At 35.0% G+C, this 19,034-nt stretch overlaps 1 protein-coding gene across 9 annotated transcripts in view; it reads left to right on the forward strand.

Moving 5' to 3' along the window:
• Positions 1 to 19,034, forward strand: part of KTN1 (kinectin 1) — a 104,627-nt gene that overhangs the window by 61,476 nt on the left and 24,117 nt on the right. For 7 of the 9 annotated variants that reach the window (XR_003120429.1, XR_003120431.1, XR_003120432.1 and 4 more), the window contains 13 exons: positions 5,036 to 5,070; positions 5,776 to 5,866; positions 6,546 to 6,614; positions 7,844 to 7,881; positions 8,705 to 8,795; positions 8,944 to 9,012; positions 10,283 to 10,320; positions 11,231 to 11,321; positions 11,398 to 11,466; positions 11,942 to 11,979; positions 14,408 to 14,498; positions 16,888 to 16,956; positions 18,010 to 18,047. Coding sequence is in view for 5 of the 9 variants with exons in the window: in XM_025391250.1 (XP_025247035.1) it covers positions 5,036 to 5,070; positions 5,776 to 5,866; positions 6,546 to 6,614; positions 7,844 to 7,881; positions 8,705 to 8,795; positions 8,944 to 9,012; positions 10,283 to 10,320; positions 11,231 to 11,321; positions 11,398 to 11,466; positions 11,942 to 11,979; positions 14,408 to 14,498; positions 16,888 to 16,956; positions 18,010 to 18,047 (827 nt within the window). In the remaining 4 variants the exon portion in view is untranslated. The remainder of the gene's footprint in view (positions 1 to 5,035; positions 5,071 to 5,775; positions 5,867 to 6,545; positions 6,615 to 7,843; positions 7,882 to 8,704; positions 8,796 to 8,943; positions 9,013 to 10,282; positions 10,321 to 11,230; positions 11,322 to 11,397; positions 11,467 to 11,941; positions 11,980 to 14,407; positions 14,499 to 16,887; positions 16,957 to 18,009; positions 18,048 to 19,034) is intronic. The other 2 variants (XR_003120430.1, XM_025391251.1) reach the window with 1 other exon arrangement.

Below are 19,034 nucleotides of genomic sequence, written 5' to 3' on the forward strand. Positions count from 1 at the left end.
AGATCTGGTTCTTCTTATTTAGGTACCAAAAGACTAATTGAGAAATTTTGCTTAAGCTTGGATATGTCTGTTACTGCCTTTCTATTCATCCTGTATCTAAATTAAGGACATTTTTTCTTCCTGAGATGAAGCTTATGCCAGTCTGCTCAAAAGCACATTCCAGAAAAACAAAAAAGTGTAATAGGATATGCATAAAAAGAATTTAAGCCATTTTGATACATTTGACTCTCAGAATAAATGTCCTGCCTTAGACTTGGAACCTCAGCTTTTTCTTTTAGGGAGCATGGTATCTTTAAAGGTTGAAACTTATTATTAGCACTTAAAAGCAGTGTGATGTTGATCAAATAGCTTAACCTTTGTGACACCTCTCATTCCAAGCCTTTCACGTGGAGATTATATTTACACTATGAGATTGTTAGATTTGAAAGGAGAAGCTTATGTATCATGCTTAGTCTAGTGCTTTGTTTATGGCAGGTATCTAAACCTTAATTCTTTTCTCTTAGAGTATTTATTTTATCCATCTCATCTCCATCCGCTGCCACCATCACTATTCATTTCATATTTATAGCAAGGCATCAAAACTATAGCAGCTTTGAATAAGCATGGTTCCATAAATTAGAGCCCAGTGGTATCTGTTCTCTGCCTATTCCTAAGTGGTGCCTTCATACTCTTCTCCTACGCAGCTCTTACAATTACAGTTTATTAATAAAACACGAACTCTTGGTGACACATTAGAAGGTTTGCATTTGTTCCTAATACTAAGTTTTTGAATTGTACTTTTATTGGAAGCTGAAATGTAAAGCTGTTGCAAATGATAGCACTTCTTTTAGCGAATCCTTGCATTCTTTCATTTATTTTAAAATTTACGTTTATGCAGATATTAAGCTGGTGTAAGTAACTGTGCCTCTGTAAGTATTAACTTGTCAAGAAATAATCTATTTTACCTCTGCATATGATATTAAGTGCATTATTAGGTAGTCTTACTATGTACTTTGTATTTGCTTTACCCTTGTAAACTAAAAGTAATAGAGGAGAAAATGCTGAAGGGATGATATTTAGTTTAAATGGCATTTAAGGCTTATTCCTTTTTTTTTTCTTGAGACAGTCTTCCTCTGTTGCCAAGGCTGGAGTTCAGTAGCACCATCTTGGCCCACTGTATCTTCCGCCTCCCAGGTTCAAGCAATTCTTATCCCTCAGTCTCCTGAGTAGCTGGGACTACAGGCACGTGCCACCATGCTCAGCTAATTTTTGTATTTTTAGCAGAGACGGGGTTTCGCAATATTAACCAGGCTGGTCTTGAACTCCTGGCCTTAAGTGATCTGCCTGCCTTGGCCTCCCAAAGTGCTGGGATTACAGATGTGAACCACTGTGCCCAGCTAAGGCTTATTCTTGTCTTATTTCCTTTTCTGGTATAGCTTACAAAAGATATGATATCAATTATAAGGTTTCTCCCCCCCCCCCATTTCTGAAATATGAATGTGTCTTGTAGTCTCTGGTTACAGTTTAGTTGTTTAATTGGCAGCATTTTAAATTTTTACTCTTAAATAGCAGTAGTGAGATATAACATTGGTGACTTGGATTAGATGTAATAGATTTTTGTGTGTGTGTTCTTACTTGGAACAGCAGAATATATAGTTTCTGTGTGTTAGTTACCAGAGGTTTTTGAAATGCTGATATCAAGTGTATGAAGTTTTAACCTTTCTAAAATTAACTTCATGGAGGTAAAACAGATGCTTAGAAACTTCTGAATCTGTCCTAGAATTCTTGTATTCTAGTAGTATCCAGGTGTTGGCGACTCTTATTTAAACAGTAAACTTTTGTTCTTTACTAAAAATGGTATTTTCCATCATTAGATAAAAGTAAAACCACCAGCCTTAAATTTTTCTTTTCCTTTAAAGTCATACAATACCTTGAGAAATGCCATTGTAATAACCTTATGTAAAATTCCCAATCATTCATGAAAGTTAATATTATTGCTATCTTATTAAGTCAGCCTTTTATTATAAGATTTCTGCGTACTTTTAGATGTTCTGTTAAAGTGACAACTTTTAGTATGAGATGTGCTTTTGATAGGAAGAATAATTAACAATTCACAGGATAAAATTTTATAGCCACATTTTTTGATTTATTTAAAAGAATTAGTTGATAAGGGGGAAACTTATTTTGTGACACCAGTTTAAGATCTGCTACCGGGTAATTCTTAAGAGTTGTTCTGATTCTGAAAGCTTTTTATTAATAGTCTAGAAAGCATATGACTGAAGTTTTGGTTATAGTTGTGACTTATTTCATTTTGGCAAAGAATCATCTTTGTGGCTTTTCCTCTAGTCGTTTTCATTGTTGCTAGTGAAAGAAGAGAAAAGATGGGTATAATCTTAATTTCTGTCGTTTCCACTTTTCTTTAACCCCTTTCTATCCCTCAGTCAGAATTCCAAGTGACAGTTGAGAGATTGAACAGTTTAGTTATGTAAAAATTTCAGTCCTTTTACCCCATGGATTTTTATTCTGGAGGAAAAGATTGAGCTTATGAAAGCAGAAACCAATAATGGTGCCAAGTTGTTATTTCTTCAGGTGTAGGAAGCAGAAAGACAGCAGGTACCAAGTAAGGTAACCTGTTGATACCCTAAAGGAGAGAAGGCTGCATTTGGATTTAGGCTTGCAGATGGTCAGATAATGCAAATAAATCATTTACTAATATTTCATTAACTCAGAATAAGACTTTTTTTACTTTTTTTTTTTTTTTTTGCTGGACGAGAGCACATCCTGACCTTTAGTGAAAGAGCAGCATGACTTATTTATTCTTACTCCAGTAGATTTTTAAGATTCAGTGGTCAAGATTATTAAGTAAAAACTGTAGGAAGTTTCTTCTTTTTGCTCTGCTGCCTTGTTAAATTGTATTGCAGAAGAATTTATTGTATATGGTATAGTTTTGGAAATCATCTAGGGTGGAAACAGTAGGATTGGATTAAACCAATAAAGTATGAAGTGAAGTAAAAATGTTGGAGGAGATGCAAACTAAGCTGGGTCAGTTTTATGCAATAGAGTATTTGATGAGCTGAAGACCAAGAATTTCTAAACTGTAACTTCATTAAAAAAAATTCAATTCATCAAATACTTATTTACTAGTTGAGTATATACTAGGTACTTATCTACATGCTGAGCCTACAGAGATGAATGAGACTTGATTCCTGCCTTCCTAATATGGAGATAGATGTGTTAAACAGAAAATTATGGTGAATGAAATTTTGGAACTCTGTGTACAGGTTTAGAGGAAGAGATAATGCATTCTATTAATATTTGAAGGAGGTAGGGAGGTAACACAGGGAACAGCTAAACCTGATTTTGAAAAATGAGCATGAATTTGCCAAAGAGCTAAGAGACAATCCAGGCTGAGGGAATACAATGTTCAAAGACATGACAGTGTGGCCAGATTGGCATATTCAGAGTGTTGGTGTATTGCAGAAGTACAAAATACAGGAAGGATGTAAGGAGTAGAGAAAGATTTGCTAAGACCTAATTATGAAGGGCTTTGTATGCTGTGTGAGGACCATGAACCTGATGTAGCATGTGGGTAAGCCACTAAAGGGTGTTGGAAGGATAAATGAGCATTTAGCCTAACATTTTAGAAAGAAGACTCTGGTAGGTAGGACTGACTAAAGGTACAATACAGTAAATGGTTAAGGTGCAGTTAACTTAGACTTAATAGTGTTATGTCTTTTTCTGAGGTGGTGTTCATTGAAAATAAATATGGACAAAAACTATCTTCATGAATGATTTAAAGGCTTAATGTATGATTTGTTTTTCATAGTATAAACCTGATTTAATGTACTTTTGACAATTCCTATTTCCCTTCTGATATTTGGATTATTTTTTCCCATTGGGAACTTTTTTCCTGTGCCTTCTACAAAACAATTCTTACGAACTAGAAGCAGGGAAAAGAATTAGGGTATTATGATATTTGAGATGAGTAAGCTGAGGGCCTAAACTTAGGCATTAAAGAGAAGGGTTTAATTTCATAAGTATGAACAGAGTGGAATTTTAGGACTTGGATAGGGCAATGGAAAAATTAATACTATTTGTGAAAAATGATTGTAATAAGATTGGGAAAAACAAAAAAAAGATTGGGAAAAAAAGAAACTAGCAAGATTGGGAAAGGGGCGCACAGAAGAGAATGTTCTAGGAGAAAGACCGTAAATCTTTTTGGTCAGGCTGCTTGGCTGTCTGAAGATATGGGAATACTGAGGGAGAAATCCTGCTTTGGATATAAGATAAATTTTAACACTGGGGACTTCTGTGTGTACCGGGGGATGCCAGGAGAAGTTTCAAAGGGGACTCACCTTACATGTCATGTTCTAATGCTTTATAGAGAATGTATTCCTGTTGCTTTTGCAGTTTACAATCAGTTTTAAAACATTTTATATCTTGATCTGGTTGGTAGTTACATAATATCTATGTAACAAAATTCACTGAGCTGTAAACAGGATTTGTGCACTTGTCTATGTAAATGTTACACCTTAGTATAGAAAAAAAAATCAAATCAATTAAAAGAGCCCGTTTGCCTGCCTTTCTCTTTTTCTTTTTTTCTTTCTTTTCCATTCTTTTTCTTTTTCTTTTCCTTTTCTTTTTCTTTCTTTGTTTTTCTTTTTTCTTTCTTTTCTCCCTTTCTCTTTTCTTTCTTTTTTTTTTTGGATTTGCAAGGTCTTAGAGTCTGTATTCTTTGAAGAATTGAATTAATGTAAAGGAAGTGAGGCAAGTTGTCTTAAGGTTATCTTTTCTAGTGATTAAGATTTTCTTCATAAGATACTAATTCATTTTGCCAGCCCATTTTATACTGCTGCTTTTTCTGTGTTTCTTGTGTAGATGTATCTCTTTGTTTTGTTTTCTGAATTCTTTAATTATCAAGTCTTCAGATAAGTTATTGTCCTAAATTTTGTATCTATTTAATAACCCTAAACAGTTTTCACAAAATTAATTTCTCATCTGGTTTTTCTTTATGCAAATTTGGTAAAGTTAAACTTTTTGGTGATTTTTATTTTAGCCTAATAAAGATGTTGTGGAACAAATGGAAAAATGGTAAGAGTTTAGTTTTCTTTTTATATTTTGATGCGTTACTTCTACCAAATTAACTACATTAATCATATTTTTAAAATTCTCTTTAAACTTTGTAATGGAAGAAAATGTGGTATACTGTTGATTTGGGATTACATTACCGTTTGTGGGTTTCATGTGTGGCAGTAATTTTACTTGTTGAGGCTAGCATGTAAGCATGAATTACTTGAGTACATTTTACTTGTAAAGAGGAAGTATCCTGAGACCATGATAAACCATCACTAGAAACCTAGAAACTTTTCTAGAATTAAGTTTATAAGAAATGATGGACAAAGGTTGATCCACTTAAAATGATTAGAAATAATACCATTAACTGGCCGGGTGCAGTGGCTCACACTTGTAATCCCAGCACTTTGGGAGGCTGAGGCGGGTGGATCACCTGAAGTCAGGGGTTCGAAACCAACCTGGCCAACATGGCAAACCCTGTCTTTACCAAATATACAAAATTAGCCAGGCATGGTGGCGCATGCCTGTAATCCCAGCTACTTGGGAGGCTGAGGCAGGAGAATCGCTTGAACCTGGGAGGCAGAGGTTGCAGTGAGCCAAAATCGCGCCATTGTACTCCAGCCTTGGCAGCAAGAGCGAAACTCTGTCTCAAAAAAAGAGAAGAAATAATATCATTAACCTTGAAAAATAGTTAATACATGTGTTATAAACTTATAATTTCAGCATTCAAGAAAAAGATGAGAAGTTAAAGACTGTAGAAGAATTACTTGAAACTGGACTTATTCAGGTGGCAACTAAAGAAGAGGAGCTGAATGTAAAGCATTTTGTAGTTTTGTTTTCCTTGTGTTTATTCAGTGACATAAAAGGATTTCACTGTAATTTGTGTAAGGTTTCCCCCATAGATCTTAAACTTAATAGTACCTCTCACATTTTATAAATTTATATAATGCTTTTTTATTAAAGATTTTTTTAGAAGTTAATGCATAATTGTAACATTGACTGCCTTAATGAGGTAGATACTATTGTTATAGTTTGTCAGTTTCCCCACTTGCACCCTTGTCCAAATTATAACCAAATGATAACTAGCAGACTTAATTCATGAAATGGTATTGGAGGCCAGAGAAGAGATTGCCATTCTATTTTGTAGTTGTCATTAGCTTTAACTAACTTGATTGGGAAAAGGTTGCTGGAAGAAGTAAGTTAAAAGATGTATTTGAATTTAGGGAGAGGAGTAACTTAACTAACAAGTGGTATACTATGTATTTTTGAGGTTGTTCAGATATAAGTAGAAATATATGTGGGTGTAATTGAATTAAAAATTCATTTGGGTAGCTATTGAAGTTACAGAATTATAGACATGGAAAAAAGTGAGAGTTTTGGGCCTTCCAGAGTGGAAAAGAAGCAGCTAAAGAAATGAGAAGCTAATGTATTTTGAAGCTAGCTATATTTTTCAGAAAATAAAAGCATGTTTTGCTTATGTGTCTTTGAAAAAGGCAATAAGAACAGAAAATTCATCTCTGACAAAAGAAGTTCAAGACTTAAAAGCTAAGCAAAATGATCAGGTAATGTAGTACATTTTTACAACTGTTCTTTGTTTCTGTGTTTTTTGTTTGTTTGTTTGTTTGTTTATTTAAATTAAAAGAAACGGGGTCTTGCTCTTTTGCCCAGGCTGGAGTGCAGTGGTACAATCATAACTCACCATAACTTCGAACTCCTGGGCTTAAGTGATAACTCCTTGCTCAGTCTTCTAAGTAGCTAGGACTATAGGCTCATGCCACAATGCTCAGCTAACTTTTATTTTATTTTTTGTAGAGTTGGGGTCTGGACATGTTGTCCAGACTGGTCACAAATTCCTGGCCTCAAGCGGTCCTGCCACATTAGCCTCCTAAAGTGTTGGGATTATAGGCATGAGGCACTGTGCCCAGCCCATTCTCTTTTAAACAGGGGGCAAACTGTTGCATAGAAACAAGTCTGTTGTTTCTCTTCCTCCAGGTTGGAATTTGTCAATTATAGTTTTAATTTATGAATGATAATCAGTAATAGAGGCTGCAATTTATATAATACTGATTGTATGCCAGGTACTATGACGAATACTCCAGATAGGGTGCCATTGCCTCTTACTAGAGTGATAAAAAGTTCTAAGTATACAAATACAAAGTAAGACTCTAGTAAAAGAGGCTGCCTGAAATTAGGCAGTTTCTTAGTTGCATTTTCTCTATGGTTGGAATTATTGATTAAATAATTTTAACATTTATCTAATGATTTTTTTCTTTTGACATATTTATAAGTGGCCTTAAAGCTACCTCTTTTCTTTTTTTTTTTTGAGACAGAGTCTCGTTCTGTCGCCCGGGCTGGAGTGCAGTGGCCGGATCTTAGCTCACTGCAAGCTCCGCCTCCCGGGTTCACGCCATTCTCCTGCCTCAGCCTCCCGAGTAGCTGGGATTACAGGCGCCCGCCAACTCACCCGGCTAGTTTTTTGTATTTTTTAGTAGAGACGGGGTTTCACCGTGTTCGCCAGGATGGTCTCGATCTCCTGACCTCGTGATCCACCTGTCTCGGCCTCCCAAAGTGCTGGGATTACAGGCTTGAGCCACCGCGCCCGGCCAAAGCTACCTCTTTTCAAAATGCTATTTATTGTCATCATGACATTAAAAAAGTCTCGAAAGAATGCCTGGGCTTTTCCTATTTGGATTTTGATTGTAGTGGAAAATCTAAGGATAATGTGCATTTCTATTTCTGACCCATTTCTATTTTGAATAAATTACTAAGTAGGATACTTTCCTATTTCCAGGTTTCTTTTGCATCTTTAGTTGAAGAACTTAAGAAAGTGTAAGTGATAACATTATTATAAACTGGTTTTTCTTCTTTGGTCCATTTTTTGTGTGTGTGTGCTCAGAAATCTAGTTTTATTGTGCAATTGAGACAGCTGATGTATGTTTAACTTTCACTCTAGAATTTTTCTTTTTTTTTTTTTGAGACGGAGTCTTGCTCTGTCACCCAGGCTGGAGTGCAGTGGCCGGATCTCAGCTCACTGCAAGCTCCGCCTCCCGGGTTTACGCCATTCTCCGGCCTCAGCCTCCCGAGTAGCTGGGACTACAGGCGCCCGCCACCTCGCCCGGCTAGTTTTTTGTATTTCTTAATAGAGACGGGGTTTCACCGTGTTAGCCAGGATGGTCTCGATCTCCTGACCTCGTGATCCGCCCGTCTCGGCCTCCCAAAGTGCTGGGATTACAGGCTTGAGCCACCGCGCCCGGCCTCTAGAATTTTTCTTAATGGAATAAGAGAACTTAGCTGTGATTTCCCAAATTCAGTATTATAATAATAATTAACACAAAACAAAACCTGTTTCCAGAGGATGGGAGTCAGTATAGTTGAATGGAACTTGATTCTCCCCTGTGTTCCTCAGGGTACAAATCTTATATTTCTGATGTACTTTTGAAGCACTTAACTGACTTCTTGTGTGCATAGGCTTCAGCTGTCTGTTAGGAGGAGCTTTATATTTGCCCTGGCCCTTCTACAAAGACATGTTGCTATTTTATTTAAAATGGGAAAGGGTTGATTTGGAGAGCCATTTCATTATTTGCTGCTATTTTTATATCTTTGATGGGTCTGGTGATTTCTAATCAAATTATACTGCATTTCTTTATTGAAGGATCCACGAGAAAGATGGAAAGATCAAGTCTGTAGAAGAGCTTCTGGAGGCAGAACTTCTCAAAGTTGCTAACAAGGAGAAAACTGTTCAGGTATTGGGAGACATAGAACTGTGTTTTATGTTTTTGTTTATCAACTTTAGTTAATATCATTTAATTTCATGTGTTTGTCTGTGCATTGCATTTTATGTCAATTTCTGTGTTTCCATTGTCCAATCTTGTCTGTTTTGTCATTGTCAAGGATTTGAAACAGGAAATAAAGGCTCTAAAAGAAGAAATAGGAAATGTCCAGCTTGAAAAGGCTCAACAGGTAAAAATCCCAGAGCCATAGCATGACAGATTTATTAGTTATGTGTTATTTACGAGCTATTTGATTTTTTTTCTTGTTACTGAGAAAACACTTTTAGTAGTATGCTGTAAGTATATTGGGTTATGTGCTTTTAATTTTATTTTTTGCCTGATTTGAGAAAGTGTTCTTGATATTTTAATCTATATATCTTAAAAATTTTAACAGTTCATAGTTATTTTCTAGAACATTTTTTGTGTTAATGTTTCATTTTAGTTTGCCAATTAAAAATGAAACATGAAACACTTAGGCAATTTTTTAAATCCTCCCCACCCCTTTTAAAAGAAAACTGCATGGACCAAAATGTTATTTGAATAAACATTGCTTGACCTCTGCCTTAGAACAAAGTACAAGTTTCATTGGGATTTCAGACGTAGATGTGATTACTGGAAATTGATGAATTTTGCTGATTTTAATCTGATAAGGCTTCCTTGAAAAAATGGTGAGATTTCATTGAAGAGATGATTCATTCATCTCATAGATTCATTCAGCAGTATTTATTGTCAAAGCAGTTCTCATCAAAGCACTGTACTCATGATTGGTGGATCACTAGCTAGTGATTGGAGATAATGTGTTGAGCGAAATAGGTAGGATGAAAAGATCATACTTTTCTAATATAGATTGAGAGTTCAGGAAAGTCTCCTCCCAAGGAACTGACATCTAAGCCAAGAATCTGAAGGGCCTGTGAGAAGAGAGTGGAGGATAAAAGGTATTATCAGACTGTGTATGACTAAGAAAAAATTTAAAAAGGACATCATAGAGTACTGTTGAGTAACAGTACTCTATGATGGCCTTGAAAACTGGGATGGAGAACATCTCTGATAATGGTAGGGAGGTGTGTGGAGAGTTAATATTTTAATTTTTCACAACTGTAGAAGTATGGCTGATCTGAGTGCAGTGGTATTTACAACTGATTGATCACAACCAGTTAGAGATTTCTTTATTCCTTCTCCATCCCACTGCTTCACTTGACTAGCCTAAAGAAAAAAAGCATCACATTAATTAGACTTACTATTCATGACTATTTTCCTTGTCCCTCCCCCTTATTTTTAGTTTATTAATTTTTGTGTTACTGGAGTCAAGAGGAGGTAAACTCAAAACACATCTCATTTTGTCATGAAAAATTTAGCTAGTTTCTTTGTAATTTGAAATGTACACATTATAAAGACTTATAAAGCTTAATAAGTTAAATCGAAAGGATTATTAATAGATTTTTCTGTCCTTTGTATTTCAGTTGTCTATCACTTCCCAAGTTCAGGAGCTTCAGAACTTGTAAGTACCATTTATCTCATTTCCTTTTACTATTTCTTTTTCATGAGTTAAATAGAAGTATAATGAAAATTATAGCGTCTTGATTTCAAGTGGTGTTTTAGAAAATACAAAAATACTAATTATCTCAAAACTCCTAAGGGCCCTAAGTTTCTTATTTGGCTTTAACCTGTAAGTTATTTTGTGGGAAGGAGGTAGGAAGTCTTTTCATGATTTATAATCTGAATATAACCTGAAATTGAGATGTTGCTCTTTGCCTATTTTAATAGCCATGTGAAATTGGTATCTTTCACATCCAGAACAATCGTAGTAAGTTTTCCAAATTTGTTTGTATAGACTTAAACAAGGTGATACAGGGTTGAGGTAGAGCTAAAATAACTTACTCATATCTGGATATTCAGTGATAGAATGATTTTCCTTAATCATCCTGTACTTCCTGATTTGATTGTCTCCAAAATCTTATATGCTTTTTTTTTTTTTGAGATGGAGTCTCGCTCTGTTGCCCAGGCTGGAGTGCAGTGGTGCGATCTTGGCTCACTGCAAGCTTCACCTCCCGGGTTCAAGTGATTGTCTTGCCTCAGCCTCCTGAGTAGCTAGGACTACAGGCATGCATCTCCATGCCCGGCTAATTTTTTGTATTTTTGGTAGAGACAGGGTTTCACCGTGTTAGCCAGGATGGTCTTGATCTCCTGACCTCATGGTCCGCCCGCTTCGGCCTTCCATGGTGTTGGGATTACAGGCGTGAGCCACCGCGCCCAGCCTTGTATACCTTTATACTTGTTAAGTTTTAGTTTATTTTAATCAGCTGGACTGTGAGTACTACCCAAAATATACTTTTTTCAGTGTCTTAAGATTTTTGCTTTTTATGGTCATGTAACATTTTCATTTAGAGTTCTGATTAATTTATTATCAGATTAAAAGGAAAAGAGGAACAGATGAATACCATGAAGGCTGTTTTAGAAGAGAAAGAGAAAGACCTAGCCAATACAGGGAAGTGGTTACAGGTGAGAAGTTAAAAACAATAAAAAATAGCCTTTTTATACTTGACTGTCAATTTAATTTACACCTATTCTTTTTAAGGATCTTCAAGAAGAAAATGAATCTTTAAAAGCACATGTTCAGGAAGTAGCACAACATAACTTGAAAGAGGTATAGTATAAACAAATTACCAGCATGTTACATAAGGAATGAGAAATCTTTGTTTAAGGTATTAGAAAGTCAAGATGTTAATATGTTCTGAGTTTCTTTGCCAGAAAAATTATGTTGTACCATGGTTCTGTTGTTGTTTAAAGTTAACTTTTATTTCTGGCGAATCATACTTAACTGCTTAATCTGTCAACCTGAGCCTACAAGCATTTCCTTATTTCTGCCTTTTCAAATAGACTCTTAGCTCATTCTTAACTATCTGTTTAAAGTATTAGTCTTTAATCTTTTAATAAATAAGTATTAAAAATTGTTTAATAAAACTCATTCTGTCCTTGCTTTATAAATGGCCCAATCTTAAATTTACTGCATGTAATTATGTTTTTTTTTTTTTTTTTTATTGGTGGGTGATTCTATATATGTGTCGTAGCACCTTTTTTTTTTTTAATGTTAGCATTAAAAATGTGATTCTGTTTCTCAGGTCTCTTCTGCATCACAGTTTGAAGAACTTGAGATTGTGTAAGTATGCTCTAAGACAGCATTTTGAAGAGAAGCAAACGTCTCATTATTTTCCAGAGTGTGTTCGAATATAATGATGGGTTTCCTGTACATGATTAACTTTATTGTTAAGTGGAAATTATAATCCAGAGGCAAATAGGCTAAGTCTCTGTTGGGTAAAATAAAGGTTATAAATGCTTTCAGATACCTGGATTCTTTATCCTTTCCAAATCCATCAAACTCATTTTTTCAATTATTCTTTCTGCAAATATAGACTGGTTTTAAGTTGTTTTTTAAAACAAAGTATGCAATTATTATAGAGATTAAACTTATTTCAAATGAAAATTAGTATTTGAAAGTGTTAGTAACATCTCTGAATTAACCAGAAGATAATTTTAGCCATAATCTTGATAATGAATTTTAAACCTTTCTGTAATTTTAATTTATTTATAGGGAAAATGGAACTTGTCATCCTGTGCTGAATAGGAAAAATACTGAATCTAGTCAGCATAAGAGGTGTCAGTTTTTGTAGATATTAATCTTAGAAAATGTTTTATTCTAGAGAATCTGTTGTCTTAAGCTACAGCAGGTTACAGTGGTGAGAAGGGGTATCTGGACCTGATCCTTTTGGCCCCCTTTAAAATTGCTCTTAACAAATTTTTCTTGGTGATACCATTACTCTTTATTGATACTTGTTTTAAAGAAGTGTCCCCTTTTAAACTGTCAAGATATTGAGTATATTTATTAGGTTATTATCTTTTTAAAAACAAGGGAGATTACTCTGTTTTTGGAAGATTGCTCGTTTGTACAATGATTGTTTGTCTTTTGGCTATTGTGTAACTGTCAAGGTGCTTATCTCTTATTTGCTTGGAAAGCTTAGGGCAGCATTTCTGGCCTATTTATAGTAGGGATATGTAGACCATTAAAGTAGGTAATTTTAGGTATATTTCTGCCTTACTTTTTTTTTTTTTGCCATTTTCTTTTTTAAATTAATAGATTTTATTTTTTGTGGGGGAGCAGTTTTTATATTTATAGGAAAAAATGAGAGAAATACAGTTTCCATATACTCTTCCCAATTCTCCCTACTGTTAACATCTTGCATTAGCGTGGTACATTTGTTACAACTGATGAGCCAGTAGCAGTATATTGTTATCGTTGTTATAGTTTCCATTAGGGTCACTCTCTGTGGGTTTTAACCAACGTATAATGGCATGTATCCATCATTACAGTATCATACAAAACAGTTTTACTGCCTTAAAAATCTCCTGTGTTTTACCTGTGCATGCCTCCCTCCCTTCCTCCATACCTCTGCAGCACCCCCCAACCAATGACCTTACTGTCTTCAGAGTTTTACCTTTTCCAGAATATCATAGTTGAAATCATACAGTATATGGCTTTTCTGGATTGACTCTTTTCTTTTCTCTTTTCTTGGAACAGAGTCTTTCTCTGTGGCCCAGGCTGGAGTGTGATCATGGCTCACTGCAGCCAGGACATCCTGGGCTCAAGTGATCCTCCCACCTCAGCCTTTTGAGTAGCTGGGACTACAGGCATATGCCACCATGCCTGGCTAATTTTTTAGAGACAGGATGTCCCTGTGTTGCCCAGGCTGGTCTTGATATCCTGGACTTGAGTGATCCTCCCACCTTGGCCTCCCAAAATGCTGGGATTACAGATGTGAGCCACCATGCTCAGCCTTGGATTGGCTTCTTTTACTTAGCAATATGTATTTAAGTTTTTCCCTTTTTATATATTTATCTCACTCTTGATGTATGCTGTTTTGTCATTTTTTCATATAGATTTATAAGCATCTTGAAATTCTAGATCAAGGTGCGGTAAAAATAAGTGTTCAGCTCAACGAATATTTGAGACTCTATTATGTGCTTTCTGGCATTGGGGATACTGAAATGGATAAGATTTCCTATCCTGAGGAAACTGTTAAACAGATCATTTTGATGGTGGTGTTATGCTATAGGTCTATTGCTTAGGATGACCAGGGCAATTGAGATTCACTTGGGCTAGATAAAGATTTATATCTGCATTGGGTAAGGGAAAAACAGATTAAATTATCCATAGCATCTCTTCAGTACAAAGGTTATACATATTTCATAATTTCCAGGGTCAACAAATTAAGACTGAGATTCTTAGGGCAAAATTCCTTGCTTTTTAAGTGGTAATTTTTGCAACAATTAGATAAAATATAGTTTTGTTCTTAGTTTTTGTTTTAGAGTTTCTTCCTAGATAAAGCCACATTTGCTTAAGAAATGTTAAGTATGACTGAGTAAGTGATCCTAGAAATATCTTTTAAAACAAACTTCTAAGTTGATATAATATGGGGGAAAAAAGCTGGTCTGTATTGTTTCTGCCATCTTTTTTATTAGGGGTGATATTGGAGTCTGGTTTTCTTTTTTTATGTACTTTAGTAAATGTAGATATTTGTAAAAAATTCTAGGTTGAAAGAAAAGGAAAATGAATTGAAGAGGGTAGAAGCCATGCTAAAAGAGAGGGAGAGTGATCTTTCTAGCAAAACAAAGCTGTTACAGGTGAATATGGTGACTTAAAATTAATTATTTTGTAAATTATTGTCTTTGTATGCTTTAAAATAATTTTTAACTGCTGCCAAAAAATAGAGTACAGAATGAATCTCCCTCCCACCCAGATACTAGGTCTCATTATTGGCATATTTTTTGAGTAAGTACCCACGCATAAAATGTGTGTATGTATGTATACTTGCTTATAAAATACTCTGTTGAACTATACTAAGTTGTGTATTTTGCTTCCTTCACAATTAACAGTGTTTTCGAGATCTTTCCATATAAAGCACATTTCTGCCCTAACTTTTAATAGTTTTATGATATTGAATGATTATATCATCATCTTCTATTTTTATTTTTGAGACAGAGTCTGCTGTGTTGCTCAGGCTGGAGTACAGTGGCGTGATCTCGGCTCACTGCAACCTCTGCCTCCTGGATTCAAGCAATTCTCCTGCCTCAGCCTCCAGAGTAGCTGGGACTATAGGCGTGCACCACTATGCCCAGCTACTTTTTGTATCTTTTGGTAGAGATGGGGTTTCAGCATGTTGGCCAGGCTGGTCTCGAACTCCTGACCTCAGGTGATCTGCCCGCCTCGGCCTCCCAAAGTGCTGGGATTATAGGTGTGAGCCGCCGTACCCAGCATATATCATTTATATAACCAATCCCGGTTGATGGATACCTAGATTATTTAGGGCTGTTTCTTTCTGCACAAACAATGCAGCAGTGAATATCCTTGCACACGTTTTGAATAGTGTATCTGTATCCTAGAAGTGAAATTCTGGATCAAGGCTTATGTCGGTTTTTTGTTTGTTGAAAGAGATAGTTAAATAGAAAATCAGTATCTTCTCACCTTCATGCAGTTAGTATTCAAATTAGTTACAGAACATTGATTTGAAGTAGTAGCAAATTTGTAGATGCCTACATTGTCTTGGATTAATCTTGCTCACATTACATGCTTCAAAGTTTGAGTCTGTCACATTCCTTCTCCCTCTCATGTAGGTTCATTTTAAATTTTGTTAGACAGTGCTAAATAGACCTCCAAAAGTGTTTTTACTAATTGACACTCTCACCAACTAAGGGCCATTTCCCCTTCTTCCGTTCCAACATTGACAAGGGTAAAAATATTTGATATTATACTTGAAAGATGGTAAGATTATTTTTAATTTGCATTTGATTTTGAGAGAAGTTAAGCGTTTTTCATATGTTCAAGCCATTTTTATGTGAATTGTCCTTTAATTTTTCCCACATTTTTTCCACTGGGTTGACTCTTTTACTAATTTGTAAGGTCTTTTTTATGTAATAAAGGAAATTAAATAACCTTTTGTTATTATACGAAGTGATTTATTTTCCCCATTTTTTTCTTCTGACTTCATTTGTGAAGGGGAAAAACCTTTTTGGGAAATTTGAAACTTTTATGTACTCAAATATAAGTAATTTCCAGAGTTTTAAGTCTTGGGAAGAAAGATGTCTCTCTACGATCATAAAAATATATTCATCAGGGTGTGGTACGTTCACACTAGTAATCCCACCCAGCACCTTGGGAGGCCATGGCAGGTGGATCTCTTGAGGTCGGGGGTTCGAGACCAAACATGGCCAATATGATGAAACCCCGACTCTACTAAAATAATATAAAAATTAGCCAGGCATGGTGGCAGGTGCCTGTAGTCCCAGCTACTCGGGAAGCTGAGACAGGAGAATCACTTGAACCCGGGAGACAGAGGCTGCAGTGAGCCATGATTACAACACTGCACTCCAGCCTGGGTGACACAGCGAGACTCCATCAAAAAAAAAAAAAATACATTTTCTTCTAATATGTTGATAATTCTTTTTGTTTGTTTAGGTTATTTCATGTAACTTAGTAAGCTGTAACAATAACATTGTAACCATTAAAAAGAGAAGGCTAGCCACATTGTTAAATAATCCATCATAACAGTAGTGATTCTGTTCCCCAGGGGACATTTGTCAATATCTGAAGACATTTTTGGGTGTTACAGCTGGGGCAGCGGGGCTGGGGCATCTAGTAGATGGGTGCCATGGATGCTTCTAAATGTCTGGCAGTGCATAGGATAAACCCCCCACAGCAAAGAAAAATATCAAGCCCAAAATGTTACTGGAGTTGAGGTTGATTTGAAATGTCACTTCATACTAAATTCTTAGAGCTATTTGGGTATATTTCTGGATTCTATTTTGTTCCATTGAGACATGCAAACTCTGCTGCTAGTACTAATATAAATCCTCTAATTTCATCATATGTTTTAATATAGAGCTTATTACACACTTTAAAATTATTGCTATTTTGGAATTTTTCTAGCTTGTATGATCTGTTTCTAGCTTGTATGATCTAAGTTTATGTGGAAAAAAATGTTTAGATACTGATGTTTAATTTTTATTTAATTAGGATGTACAAGATGAAAACAAATTGTTTAAGTCCCAAATTGAACAGCTTAAACAACAAAACTACCAACAGGTAGGTACTATTAGATGTCTTGCCTTTCACTTAGGTGGCAAAAAAATTATATAACCAGTGACATATAAGTATTTTTGCCATTTCTGCATTTTTATTGAGAATAAAGTATGTTTTATTTATGTTTATCAAATTTTATATAAAAAAGCAACTTGCTATGTCATATCCAAAGTAAAACAAATCTATAATTTATAATGTATACACAAATAATATTATTGCCTGTACTCCAGCTCTGTTTTGTATCTCTGTGTGTTTTCTGATCCTAGAATTCTTAGCAAGTCAGTTTAAATACTGTAGCGGTTGGCTTAAAGATGTGTGTACACACTCTGTCTTCCCAAATGAAACATTGGTAACTGGAGAGAAACTAACAAGTGTATCATAAGCGATAGTGTACTACTATTTAAAAGAGGTTTTCAAGTTATAATTCTGCTTGGTAAAACCCAAAATGTGTTTTTATAAAAGATGCTACCCAAAATAGCCTTTAAATTAATTTATGAATGTATATGGATAGACTTGATAGTATTTTGAGAAACAAATAAATTGGAGTCCTTGCAAACAAGAAGCTTGAGAGATTATTGTCACCAAGGAATAAATACCATATATGAAGGGCTGTGTACCTTTGCATGTTGATGTATAATTAACTTTTTGTTAAACGTGAGGAAACATAACTTATCTTAGTTTTTCTTTTGATTTCATTTGTTTTTTTTGTTTTTTTTAACTTGGAAGCTTAACATTTTTATGTAGTCAAATATGAATTGTGCGGTTTGAAAATTTAAGATATGCTTCCATACACATAGTGGGAAATTGAAAAATACTTACTAAATGAAGAGTTTAAGTATGTTGCGACAGTGAAGATTGGATTTAGCATTCAATACATTTTACAGATTTGTACATGTTTTTATTAAAATTATTTGATTAAAGTCAGGGTGACTTTTATATGAAATATATGCTATTTTTACTTTTGTTGTTTTCTTAATGTATATCTGAGAAAAGCTTCAATATTTTTAAGTCTTCTGAAAAGTTTCGTTTTGAAATAACATTTAACTCTTTTGATAGGCATCTTCTTTTCCCCCTCATGAAGAATTATTAAAAGTGTAAGTAATAAGTTTGATTCACAGTATATAAAGTAGTGACTATTTTTATGTGATAAACCGTTCTCAAATAAGCAGTTTAGTGTAACTGCAAATGGCACCTGATTTTTACAGTTCTATTTAGATATCTTGAATTATAGTTTAGAGTTGAGCGGTACCTTTGGCTAAGATGCTTTTTTTATAGTACTTGGATTTGAATATTTTGTTGAGGGAGATGTTTGTTTTTGTTTTTTTAGGCATTCAGATCAAGTTAAACTATGCTTTGCAGGGTTTTCTAAATCACCTTCTATTATCTCAGTTATCTTACTGGGTCTTCTTCTAGATGTGATTGTGAAATTGAATGATGCAAATTTTGGCTTAGCTTCATTTTTTAAAGAAATTTTAGGTTAGATGTGGTAGCTCACACCTGTAATCCCAACACTTGGGGAGACTGAGGCGGGAGGATTGCTGAGCCCAGGGGTTTGAGATCAGCGTGGGCAACATAGTCAGACCTCGTCTCTACAAAAAGTTTAGAAATTCTGGGTGTGGTGGCATGCACCTGTGGTTCCAACTACTCCAGAGGCTGAAGTGGGAGGGTCTTTTGAGCCCAGGAAGTTCACACCGTTGCACTCCAGCCTGGCACCAAGAAAAAAATATATATATGTAGTCTTTATGGTTGTGTTTCTTAAGGAGATTTTTTTTTAACTGATACATTTTTCTTGTTAGCCTGTAATTTTCTCGGTGAGGCTACATTTAAGGTCATTTCACATAAGTTAGTGTGTTTCAACATGTTAAAATGTCAACCACATTAAGTATATTAATAGATGATGTAAGTGATCTATCATCGGGAAAATTGTTAATTTTTTTTTTTTTTTTAAATAATCTAAATGTTTTTCCATCTTGGTTTACAGAGTTGCTTGTTTACTAGGTTAGAATTATTGACTGTTAAATCGAATCTTGAGTTTGACTATATAGAGCAAAGGTTGGCAAACATTTTCTGTAAAGGCCTTG

The sequence above is a fragment of the Theropithecus gelada genome, chromosome 7b (genome assembly GCF_003255815.1).
Source record: "Theropithecus gelada isolate Dixy chromosome 7b, Tgel_1.0, whole genome shotgun sequence".
NCBI lineage: Eukaryota > Metazoa > Chordata > Mammalia > Primates > Cercopithecidae > Theropithecus > Theropithecus gelada.